The sequence below is a fragment of the Varanus komodoensis genome, unplaced genomic scaffold (genome assembly GCF_004798865.1).
Source record: "Varanus komodoensis strain SLA01 unplaced genomic scaffold, ASM479886v1 scaffold43, whole genome shotgun sequence".
Classification (NCBI taxonomy): Eukaryota; Metazoa; Chordata; class Lepidosauria; order Squamata; family Varanidae; genus Varanus; species Varanus komodoensis.
In genome coordinates, this window is record NW_025335985.1 from 7,803,044 (window position 1) to 7,814,476 (window position 11,433).

The 11,433-nt window shown below is 65.7% G+C and overlaps 1 protein-coding gene across 1 annotated transcript; it reads right to left on the minus strand.

The window, feature by feature from the left end:
* Nucleotides 1-1,641: 1,641 nt before the first annotated feature.
* PIGO (phosphatidylinositol glycan anchor biosynthesis class O) lies at nucleotides 1,642-11,431 on the minus strand (the record flags this gene model as incomplete). Its single annotated transcript, XM_044443871.1, has 10 exons — nucleotides 1,642-2,706; nucleotides 3,030-3,100; nucleotides 3,547-3,737; nucleotides 4,198-4,401; nucleotides 5,942-7,460; nucleotides 7,734-7,907; nucleotides 8,313-8,472; nucleotides 9,676-9,799; nucleotides 10,603-10,746; nucleotides 11,017-11,431. Coding segments are annotated over 10 exons (3,132 nt in total), but the record flags the coding sequence as incomplete, so codon positions are not given.
* Nucleotides 11,432-11,433: the final 2 nt, after the last annotated feature.

Consider the following 11,433-nt stretch of genomic DNA (forward strand, 5'->3'; position numbering starts at 1 on the left):
TGCTAAATTCTTAGGAGGGAGGGAGGGCAGGGCTAGACTGAGCAAATGGGCTGGAGCATAGAGCAGTCCCAGGGCCTTCATGACAGCTGTAGGATGAACTCTACCATCAGAGAATCATAGAGCTGAAAGTGCTTCCTTGCTTTTATAATGCAAGAATCGCTTCCTGTTGTGTCCCTGTTATTTTTGCAAGACATTGCTGCATGTTCCCTCATGAGAAATGCTTAAAAGCACTTCTGATTTTGCACCGAGTTTCCCAGCATATACTTCACTGCATGAGCAACAACTCCATGCAAGACTGAGCATCGATATCCATTCACTGGATTCTCCAGCTTGCCGGCTGTGGTGCCCTGACCACAGATGAAGCGGGCCATCGCCTACAGAAGCTCTAGCTCGTTAAGCAGAAGCATTTCAGCATTCTTTAAAAGATGCACATTCTGCTTCTTTTACAAACTCAATCACGTGTGTGCAATTCTAATTTGGGATCATTCACCAGCCCCCCCCCCCCGAACAAGGGGACCGGAGCAGCAGGCTCAGTAGGACATTGCGTTGCACGAGGTGCAGGACTGCCCCACATGATCAAGCAGCCTGGGGTTCCAAACGTTTAGGGAAATGCCCCAGGTCTGGCGGGCAGGTTCCAGGCTATTCAGGGAAGCTGTAAGAGTGCAGCTGGCTTGGAAAGACTCGCTTAGCTTTGGACCCAGCGAGGCCAAGACCCAGCATTCAGTGGCACGAATGCTTGGCTGGGCCCACTGCCCCTGTTCAGTAGCCAGTCATGCGTCCCCTCCCTCTTCCGTCGAGCATCCCAAGGAACAGGCCAAGATCTCTGCTTAAGCTCCTTCCCGCTGAATGCAAAGCCGGCCAGCGAAAGCAGCCCCCGCCCCGGCAAAAGCCCAGTTTGTCCCAAGCCACGCGGTGGGGAGACGGTGGCTACACAGGGGTCTCAACAGAGGCTGCCAGCCCAGTCCAACCTATCAGAGAGCAAAAACGAGAGGCAAAGGGGGAGGCGACGCACGCGAAGTCAGAGCTGGCAAGGAGCGCCTTCATTCCACGACGCGTTGTCAGCAGCCTGAACACAGGAGAGCTGCAGCCAGCAAGGAGCAGGGCCTTCAAGTACTCCATCCATGCTGCAGAGGAAGGCGAATCGTGGCAAGAGCCATTTCCCCGGCGCATTCAGAACGGACGGGGCGGGGGCCCTTTGCTCTGCCGCTGCTGCCTGATCCCCGGGAGTTTCAGAACAAGGATGCTGTCGGGGGGGGGGGGGGCTCAGACTCCTTGCAGAGGCGCTGCTTGTGCAGAAGCCGAGCATCATGGCCGGTGGGGGGGGGGGCACTGTGGTCCGGTGCTGAAGCACAGGCTTGGCTCGCGGAAGGCACGGCATCTCCGGCTGGAAGACGCAGGTAGCGGCACTGGAGCCTGGAAGAGCTGCTGCCAGGCAGAGCAAGCAGCACAGGGCTGGGCAGGCAGACACCCTGCCAGGCAGCTTCCTCCGCAGAATGGGAGGCCGGCCCCGAGGACGGGAGCAGGTCCCCAGCAGGCCCAGGGCGCTAGGAGTTCCGGCCGCGTCCTGCTCCCGCTTTCCCAGCCAGCAGAGCGGGAGCAGCATATTCAAGCTGCGGCGCCAGATTACAGTGGGTGGACCTCTGATGTCCCACATTTTCATGTTGGCAAACCACATCTAGAAATCCAGAACCCAGTTCAAAGTGTTCAAGCACGCAGAAGTTCCGACTGAGGGCTGGACCCGATGGGCTTCTGGCCCCTTCCAACTGCAGCATTCCTCGACTCTGTGGAACCGGAACTGAGCCGCTTATGCCCAGGTGCGCCAACGAAGCCCCTGGCTGGTGGGCAGGCGAAGCAGCCCGGCTCCCAGTCCCACGGAGCAGCACGTCCCGCTGCCGCCTCGGTTCCAACACTGTTCACGCCATCGCAGCGGTGGGTGAGCGCCACGGGTCTGCCAGGTGCGTCCAGAGAGGCCTTCCGTTGCAGGTGGTGGCAGCGCATAGTCCCCGAACAGCAGAGCAAGCGAGGCCTTTCTCCGGTGGCCCCAGAAGTCCTCAAGGCCCCAGCTCAACGGCGGCTTCACGGGCCGGGGTCTGGCCTGGCCCCGCCACAAACCCAGCTCTGGGCAAGCTCTCCCCTTCCACCCACGAACGCACCACCAGCTCCCTCGACGGCAGCTGCTCAGACCTCCAGCTCGCAAAGGGGGAGGAGGGATGGCAGCCCGGCCACCCCGAGGTGCAGCTGCCTTCCAGAGCACCGGCTCCCAGTGCCGCAGCACACCACGCCTCCCATGGTTCTCACGGAGAAAAGCACTCCTTCCTTGCCCTGGCACAGGGGTTCACGGGCTGCTCACACGCTAGACGTGGCAAGCGAGGCTGCAGCATTTCTCTGGAGGGCGCTGCGCTCATCCCTTCCTGCCCTCCCATGTCCCCTTCACTGACCACAGGAGCCCCACACCCAGCACGGAGCCCCGACGGAGAGGGCCGCCTGGCCCAGCTGGCACGTGCCCACTGCTGGCGCCTCTGCGATCCTGGAAGCCCCCGGCGGTGCTCCTGGCCGGACTCCAGCCGGCGCTCGTGCTACCTGGACTGGGCAAGGATGACCCGCTTGAACCAGGCGCTGACGGCACAGTCCACACGCATCACCAGGCCCAGGCCCAGCAGCAGGAAGACGCTGCTCGCCACGAAGCCCAGCGCCTCGAAGAGGAACCTGGAAGCGAGCAGAAGCCGCGGGGCAGCTCGCGCTCTGCGCCCCGGAAGCTCCAGGACATGGCCAGCCGGGGGATCGGGGCGCACTGGGGCCGGGGGACGTGGGTCTGGCCTACACGCCCCATGCCGCCTGCCCTGAAAGCCGCATGTGCTCCGTGGACGTGGCTTCATGACACCCAGGCGAAGCCCACAACGGGTGGCGGCAGCCAGCTCGGCGAGGGCTCCTCCGCCCACGGGGCCCTACTCTGGCTTCAGCCCACCCCCTTCCCTACCCCTGGACTGAGGGGATGGAGTTCCCAGGGGCGGGGTGGTGCCTTAACTTACTTGGGAGCAAACACCTTCCAAACCATCAGATGCCTTCTGAGAATAAAGGCAGCCAAGACACAAGCTAGAAGCTGTGGGAAAAGAGGGGAAGGGAGGGGAGGGGGGGAGGCAGTGTCAGCCAAGCGCTACCGGGCAGGTCCAGCAAAGGGGATGCCAGGGGAGACTTTACGGCACCGAGTCTTCACGCCCCCTTTCCCAGAACCCTAGCTCCGTAATATACTTTTCTTTTGGACAGACCACCTGGCTCGCTTGGCCCATAAAAGCACCGCAAAGGTGGTGTCCCAGAGCGCATTCCACAAACAGAGGCAGCGCCCTCTGTGGAGCCCAGAGGTAGGCAGGTGGGCTGCGCAGGAAGGCCCCCCTCTCCCCCGCGGCAGCGGAGCCACGATGCCTAAGGTATGCCCGGTGCCGCATGCCCCAGAGGCAGAACTGCCGGGGCCTCGGGCTGCCTGGTTCTCCCGCCTCCGTGGCACGCCCGGGGCTCGCTCAGCAAGGGATTCTGCTTCCGCGTACACACCTGAACCCCCAGAACACACAGGTACTTGAGTCCCAGCTGGAGCAGGGCTGCCACGAACCGCGCGGGGTCCTCCCGGAGCCTCATTTCCATCATCTGCTCCCCCGGCTGGGGAAGCTCTGCCCGGGGCCGCCTGCCCCTGGAGGTGAGCGCTTCGCACACGAACGGCCACAGGAGCAGCAGCGGGCAGCCGGCTGCTCGAGAGGGAGGGAGGGGGGGGGAGGGGAGGGGGGCCGGCGAGGGCACCGGCGACGTTCCATTAAAACAGTGAGACAAGCACCGTTGCATACAGGGCGCCCATGGAACACCCGCGCGCAGAAGACCCCAACCAGCTCCCGGCCCAGCCCCCTCCCAGCACTCCGAGGCCTAGCCACAACCTGGCCCCAGGGCCCAACAGAGAGACGATGCCCCACCCCGACCCCCACGCAATCCAAAGCCAGCCCTCGCTCAGCCCCAGCCCGAGAAAAAGGCCTTCAAACGAGTCGGCCTCAACACAGCCCCCGAGGGCGTCAGTCAAGCAAAGCTGAGCGTGGCCCCTGCGGGCGCCCGGTGGCTCCGTCCACGCAGGCCGGGCACTGTGGGGGCACGGCAACGCTGCCCATGCGCCAAGCACGCCGCCCCCACAGGGCCTTCCCGAGCGAGCGGCCGACTCACCGGCGAAGAGGACGTGTGAGGCGAAGGTGTTGGCCCCGACCAAGAGCGCGGGCACCAGGACGCCTGCGTGTCCCTGCTGGAACCCCACGAAGGCGGCGTTCCAGTGGATGGCCGGGAAGACCGGCTGGTGGCCGGTGGCGTAGAAGAACTGCGTGGCGGCGAGTGCCCAGAGGACAAGGGCAGACCAGGCCACCTCGAAGGGCTCTGCGCAGGAGGAGAAGCGGCACAGAAGAGGCTTCACGGGGAGCACGGGGAGCGTTGTGCGCGCGCCCTCCCTCCTGGGCCATTCGGAAGGACACCTGGATGCCATCCTGGATCCGACCCAGGGTCCATCCTCCCCAGCACTCCACACACACAGTGGCAACCCGGCTGCCCACGGGATCCCTCCAGCAGGAGGGGTGCGAGCGCGACGGGTGTGTGCAGGCAGGCCACCTCTGGTGAGGGGGCAGCACACGCCCCCCCCAGCTGCTGCCACGGGGAGCCCCCCCGTGACCCTGCCCAGTCCCCTTGCAGCGCCACCAGACTGGTGGCCAGCGCCACTTCCCGCGGCACCAGGCCCCGCAGCTGAATTGCGCATGGCATGCGGAGGTGCTCCTTTTGGTCTGCGCCGGATCCCCCACCCCGCCGCTTCCCCGGATGACCCCTTTGGGCATGCGGGAGAAAAATGCCCCCCTCTCCGCTTTTCCCCCAACGTGCATTATCTGAAGCCCCTGCATCCTGTCTCCCGTGAATCGCCTTTCCGAAGCTGAACAGTCCCAGCTGCTCCACACGGGGAGCCGCTCCAGCCCCCGGTCACTTTCGCTGCCCTTCTCTGCGCTTTTCCGACTGAATTGTGTCCTCTCTCAAGGCCGCCAGCTCCGAACGCAGCATTCCAGCGCACCGGCACCCAAGAGCCGCACAAGGGGAGCGCCCCCTATTCTGCCCCCCCCTTTCTATGCCACTTCTCGTTATGCCCAGCATGGAGTTCGCCCTCCTCACGGCAGCTGCGCACGGCCGGCCTCTGCCTCATCTCTCCGCCAAGATGCCTCTCTTGCTCGGGCACCGCTGGCTCACATCCCCATCAGCCTGTGCTTGAAGCCCAACAGGCACCGCTCAGCACTGGCTTCCACTGAACTGCACGGGCCACGCTGACGCCCCTTCCCCCAGCCTGGAGAGCCCTTTGGCCTTGACCACCCTGAACAGTTTGGTGTCATCAGCAAACTTGGCCTGTTCATTCCGTACTCCTAATTCCAGATCGTTTAAGAACTGGTTGAAAAGCGCTGGCCCGATCCCAGCGCAGAGCCCTGTGGGTCTCCACTGGGGATGTTGGAAGAGGTTGCCCCTTATTCCCACCTGCTGTCTCCTGTTGTTTAACCTGTTAGTGCTCCGTAAGAAGACCCCCTCCTTTTATTCCATGGCTGCTTAGTTTGCTTAGGAGGCTTTGGAGAGGGACTTTGTCACAGGCCTTTTAGCAGCCCGAGGCAACACCGTCTACTGAATCGCCTCACCCACGTGCTCATGGACGCCCTCCAAGAAGCCCTATAGCTCCGTGAGAGGAGACGTCCCCGTACAGAAGCCGTGCCAGTTTCCTTCCAGCAGGGCTTGTCCATCCACGTGCCCCGGGGACTGAGGACACCCCTTTGCCTTCGGTGCTGAACCGTTCGCTCCGAGGGGCCCACCCCCTTCCCGAGACTGAGAGACAGAGACTTCCCAGGGCACAGGGCAGAAAGCGAAGCTGCTTCCTGGGCAGGCAGCCCCTACTCACCGGGGGCCCGTGAAGAGGCCGAGAAGGAGAGTGCCGTGGCCCAGGCGTGCATCCAGAGTAGGGCGAAGGCCTCCAGGAAGAGCAGCAGGAAGGCCAGGCTGAGCCGCTCGCTGTGCAGGGCCATCAGGAGGAAGCCAAGCAGGGCCAGGCCAACCAGCAGCGCCGCCGAGTAGACGCTGCCCAGCCCGTAAGCGGCCACGGTGGCCCCGCCACCGGCCTGCGCCTCGGCCAGCCGGCTCCTCAGCGACTCCTGCATCCGGCGGTAGAGCTGCGGGATGACCTGCCGGAGCTCCGCCTCGGAGCTGGGGTACGCGACGGGGACGCCCGCCCCTGGGGGCTCCCGGCCGTCCTGCACGAAGACGGTCACAGGGCTCCAGAGGAGCAGCAGCAGCCCCAGGGCCACGAGGCCGAAGATCCCGCGGGGGAGGGCCGCCAGGGCCAGCTGCACCCACGCGTGCAGCCGGGCCAGCTCCTCCTCGGCCCCGGAGGTGACGGCCCAGTAGCCGCCCAGGCCGAGCGCCAGCAGTGGGAGCCCCCAGCGGGCGACGAGTGCCGGGGCGCTGGGGCTGTTCAGGTTGCCGTGGTGCTGCAGCCAGCGGCGGACCCCCCACGCCTGGCCCGCCAGGCCGGCCAGGCAGAGCACGTAGCAGAGGTTCTTGGCCCGGGGGCTCTGCAGGCTGGAGAGGGGGGCCAGGAGCGGGGAGGAGCGGCAGTGGGGCGTCTCCTCGCGGCACTGCCAGAACAGGCCCGAGAGCCGCGCGCAGAGCAGGACGGCGCCCAGGCAGCCCAGCAGCTGCGGGGGCCCCCGGGAGCCCGCCAGCCGGCCCCGCCAGTGCAGCCGCAGCACCAGCGCCAGCGCCAGGGAGCCGAGCAGGAAGGGCGCCACCCGGGCCTCCGCCACCACGAAGCTGTCCGAGAGCGAGGCGCCGCAGCGGGCCAGCAGGATGCCCACGGGGAGGGCCTGGCCCGGGCCGGCCTGCAGCCTCTGCCGCAGGCCCGTGCCCCCGGGCAGGGCGTGGGGCCTGGTTGGACAGGGCCTTCCGCTCCAGCAGTGCCAGAAGAAGCCCAGCTGGGATGCTGCTGCCCCCCAGGAGGAGAGCAGGAGGGGGTCCACCCCGGCCCACCCGCCGAGGTGCGCGAGGCCCAGAAGGGCGGCCCCCGCCAGCCCCCAGAGCACCGGGTAGAGGAGGAGGCGGCGGTAGGAGAAGGCCCGGTCCAAGGCCACGCGGGAGGCCACGTAGCACAGCACGCAGGACGATGCCAGCAGGGCGCAGCCGGCCAACATGCGGGCCAGGTGGAAGCGGGCCCAGGTCTCCTCGCAGGCCGCCCGGGCCTCCCGCAGGTAGCGGCGGAAGAGGCCCTGGAGGTGCTCCAGCTGCGGCAGCAGAGCTGAGCCCGGCTGGGCCAGGAGCTGCTCGTGCGCCTCTGCCGTGGAGGAGAAGAGGTCCCGGAGGCGCTGCAGCTTCTCCGCGGGGATGTCCTGAGCAGCCAGCGAGTAGGAGTGCAGGAAGCGGTGCACCTGCGGAGCCGGGGCCCGAGTCACTGCACGCCCTGCGGCACCAGAGCCTCCTTCCTGCCGCCGACCCCCAGGGCAGGACAGCACGCAGGCCGGCCTTTGAGGAAGAGGCGGCCAGCGGCAGGCAGGAGAGCAGCCCTGCTTGGAAAAGCGTCCCTCAGCTGAGCACGTTCCACGGCCACCGGGCCGGGAGGGTGGCAGGCAGTCCCTCCGAGGAGAGCCCACCAGGACGCCTGCTCCCGAAACCCTCAGCCCGGGAGAGGCAGCTGCCCTCACCTGCCCGGCGTTGATGCTGTACGCGGCCAGCTGGGCGAGGGCCGAGGCGGCCGCATCACCCTCCACCGCGAAGAGGTCAGCCATCACTTCCCCGATGTTGCTGTAAGGCACTGGGACGCCCAGCAGGAGCGCCAGCGTGGGGACCAGGTTCACCTGTGGGACCGTCTCCGGCTCCTACGGGTGCAGGAGAGTGCGGTAGCAGGGCCGGCAAGGCAGCCCTTTGGGTCCAGGTGGCGGGGAGGACACGGCCCTGCGGGGTCCCCGAGTCCTACCTGGGGCAGGGACTGCACGCTACGCTCAGCCAGCACCTTCGCCCCCCACGCCCCTTGCTTCCCGCCCAAATGCAAGCCGCTGTGCTTCCCACAGCTACTGCCAGGGGCACCGGGGCACGGGGAGAAGGGGGCCCGCCTGCCACCAGCCTCCGTGCCCAGAACGACTGACGAAAGGCCGAGGGGCGCCTGCTGCAGCTGCTGGAGCAAGGGACTCGTGTCACTTCCTAGAGCACCGCAGGCCCAGAGGGAGCAAGACGCCCTTGCGCAAAGCAGCCCCCCACGCCCCCCGTGCCTCCCTCCAGCTTACCTTTGGCGGCTCGTTCTGGAACAGCGGGGCTTTACTATACACAAAGAGCGCCGCATCCACCTCTTCCTCGCTGTCCCCCCCGTGATCCCCAGTCCCCGTCATGCCATGGTCGCCTGCCACCAGAAGCACTGTGTCATTTGCCAGGTGGTCGACCAGCGCCCTGTCCATCAACAACACAGGACGTCAGCTTCCTTCTCCCGGCGACCGCAAGGCGGGGAGGGCCAGCCCTGCACAGCCCTGCAGGGAGCGCGGCCTGGGAGCTCCCTCTTGCGGCGCCGACACCAGCAGGCTTCTTTGCTTAGCGCATTCCCAGAGCCCCTCCGCCCCTGCATGGAAGGCTGCTGCGGCGAGAGGGGCGGCAGGCCGGCAAGAGGAAGAGCAGCTGTCCAACCGGCTCTGCAGGCCAGGGCCGCCCCCCCTCCCCATCTCCCCCGGGGCAGAACAAGAGTGCCTCATGCTCCCGGCCCGGGGGCACAGCTGGGATCTGAAGAATATGCCCTGGGTACCCCCAGAAGTTGGTGGTGGGGCAGGCACAGAGATGCGGGATGCATCCCCTTACCTGCTCCCGTGCACCCTGCCCCGGCAGCTTCCCCCGCCTCTGCCTCCCTCCCCCACCCCCTGCTCTACGGCTTCTTCCCTGCCTCCCCCCGGCTCGCTCTTTGCCTCCTCACGTGCCTTTCAGCAGTGCTTGAGCTCGCCTTTCCACGCAGGGCTGGGGGAGGCCAAGCGGCGAAGCGTCACTGGCGCCAAGGCAGCTGCTGACACCTTTCTGCGGCCAGCTCCCCGCAGCTCAGCGGTTGCCTGACAGGCCTCCAAATCTCTGGTCCGCTCTGGCAAGAGATGCCGGTGCCAGAGGCCGGCGGAGGCACAGACAAAGGGAGCAGAACTCTGCAGGGTGCGCTTTGCTGGGGCCGGAACGGTCCGTTTCTCGCACCGGGTGACGGGGGAGGAGAGCTCCGGTGGCGGAGTCCCTGCTCGCCACGCAGAAAGCCCCGACTTCAGTCCCCTTCGTCTGCAACCTCAACAGCCGGGGCTGGACCCGATGGCCTCCACGGCCCCTCCCGACTGTTCTATTCTATGGTTCTATGAGCTCTGGCTCAGGCAGGAAAGGCTCCCGCCAGCAGCCCTGGGCAGCCGAACCCCCCAGTTTGTGCTGACAACACTGCCCAGATGGTCAAGGAGGGGTGTCCGGGGTTGGTGGAAGCTCCCGTGTCTGCGGAGCTCCTCCCTATGTGCCACCCACCTGAGAAAAGGAGCGCAGGGTCTGCAACCCACTCCCTGGGCAGGACTCGTGAGGGGAGCAGAGAAACTCTAGGCAGCCAGCAGGGCGGGGAGAGGCCCTCGCTCCACGGTGGACACTCACCTGAGCACGCCATCCATCTGAGAAAGCTTTTTGGCCATTTCGGGGTGGTCTGGCCCATGTTTGTGGCCACAGTGATCCACACCCAAGAAGTGTGCAATCAGCAGGTCCCATTCGCCACCATCCACTGCGCCACATGAGATGAGGAAAGAGAGAGAGCGCATGAGGCTAAAGCCCGTCTCATCCCAGCAAAGGCAGCCGGCCTGTCTTCCCGCCAGAGCTGCAGCCACTGCACACTGTCCAGAGCCAAGCGGATGGGAAGCAAATGGCTCCAAGACGCAGGGAGAGGCAAGGACAGAACCGGGCCCTTCAAAAGGATGTGTGGAGAGAAGGACCAAGCACTTCTTCTTCGTGTGCACAGTTCCATGTTGAGAATTTCCCTGTGGAAACTCTGGGAAAAAATCGCATTTCCTTTGCAGAACTTTGTGTCAAAAAGCCAAATAATTTAAACAACAAATTCCCAATATGTGCTATTTTTGAAAAGCACACACATACTCCACTCACGGACATCTAGTAAACAGCACAAATAAATACTCCAGCCATCATCTTTGGGAATAACTACTTTTTATTTAAAGGTACTCCACAGATCTCTACAGCCCTACGAACTTCAATTGTTAGTTGCACAATTATTTTGCAAGCGTAACAGGAACTTAGCAAGCAAAACAAGGCGGCTTTGCCTTCAAGAACAGGCTGACCTCTATGATTTCTTCTGCCCTTGGCAGTACACCAGAGGCTAACCAGGCAGGGCTGTCCCTCAAGGGTACGCACAGGGAGCTAGGTCACCTTCTGCAGCGGGGAGCTGGAGGGCGGGTTCTTCCCCTCCTCTCCAAGCAGCAGCCCTCTGCTACCTGCTAGGCTGCGGCTGCCTGGGGTGGGGTGGGGTGGGGTGGGGATCCGACGCCCACCAGGCTGAGGAGGGCAAGAGCTCACCTGTCTGGTAGAGATGCTGCAGGATGCCCTCATCCACAGTGTGCAGGTCCTTCACGTTGAACGAAGGAAAAAAGTAGGAGCGAAAGAAGGCCTGCGGGAAGAGGCCGTCCCAGGTGTCGTCCCCCATGAAGACCACCCTTTTCCCTGCAGAGGGAAGCGGCACATTCGGGGGCTTGCAGGCCGGAGGAAAGCAGATCTCTTCCCCGGGAAGGGCAGGCGTGGGGAGGCCTCGGTCCCGCCGGGCTGAGTCCCCGTCGCTGCCCCAGCGGGGCCCCTCCGACGCCGCACCGCGCGGCCCTTCCTCCCGCCCGCAGACTAACGAGCCCGCGCCCCGCGCCCCAGGGAAGGGGGTCCCCGCCTCGGCCCGTCCCGGCGGGGGGGGCGGCTCCCGGCGCGCCCCCGCGGGGCACCCACCGTTCTGCGCCAGCTGCCGGATCAGGTTGTCCTCCTGGACGGCGTACGAGGCGAAGTTGCTGCCCGCGTCCACGAAGGTGGGCAGCGAGCCGGTGGTGAGGCCCTTGATGCGCTGCATGGTGGTGGTGGGCGGGTCGGCGCGGAAGCGGAACAGGCGCCCGTGCCGGGGCTGCCGCCGCGCCAGCTCGTGCAGCACCGGCAGCCGGTTCTCGAAGGGCCGCGGCGCGCGCCGCGCCGGCTCGAAGCGCGCGAACTCGAAGGCCAGCGCGTCGATCAGCACCAGTACGGCGCGCGGGAAGCGCCGCGGCAGCCAGCAGCCCTCGCCGCCCGGCCCCGGCCCCGGCGGCCCCGGCCCCGGCGGCCGGGCGGCGCAGGCGCTGCGCTCGGGCAGCTCCACGCGCGTCAGCAGGAAGCCCG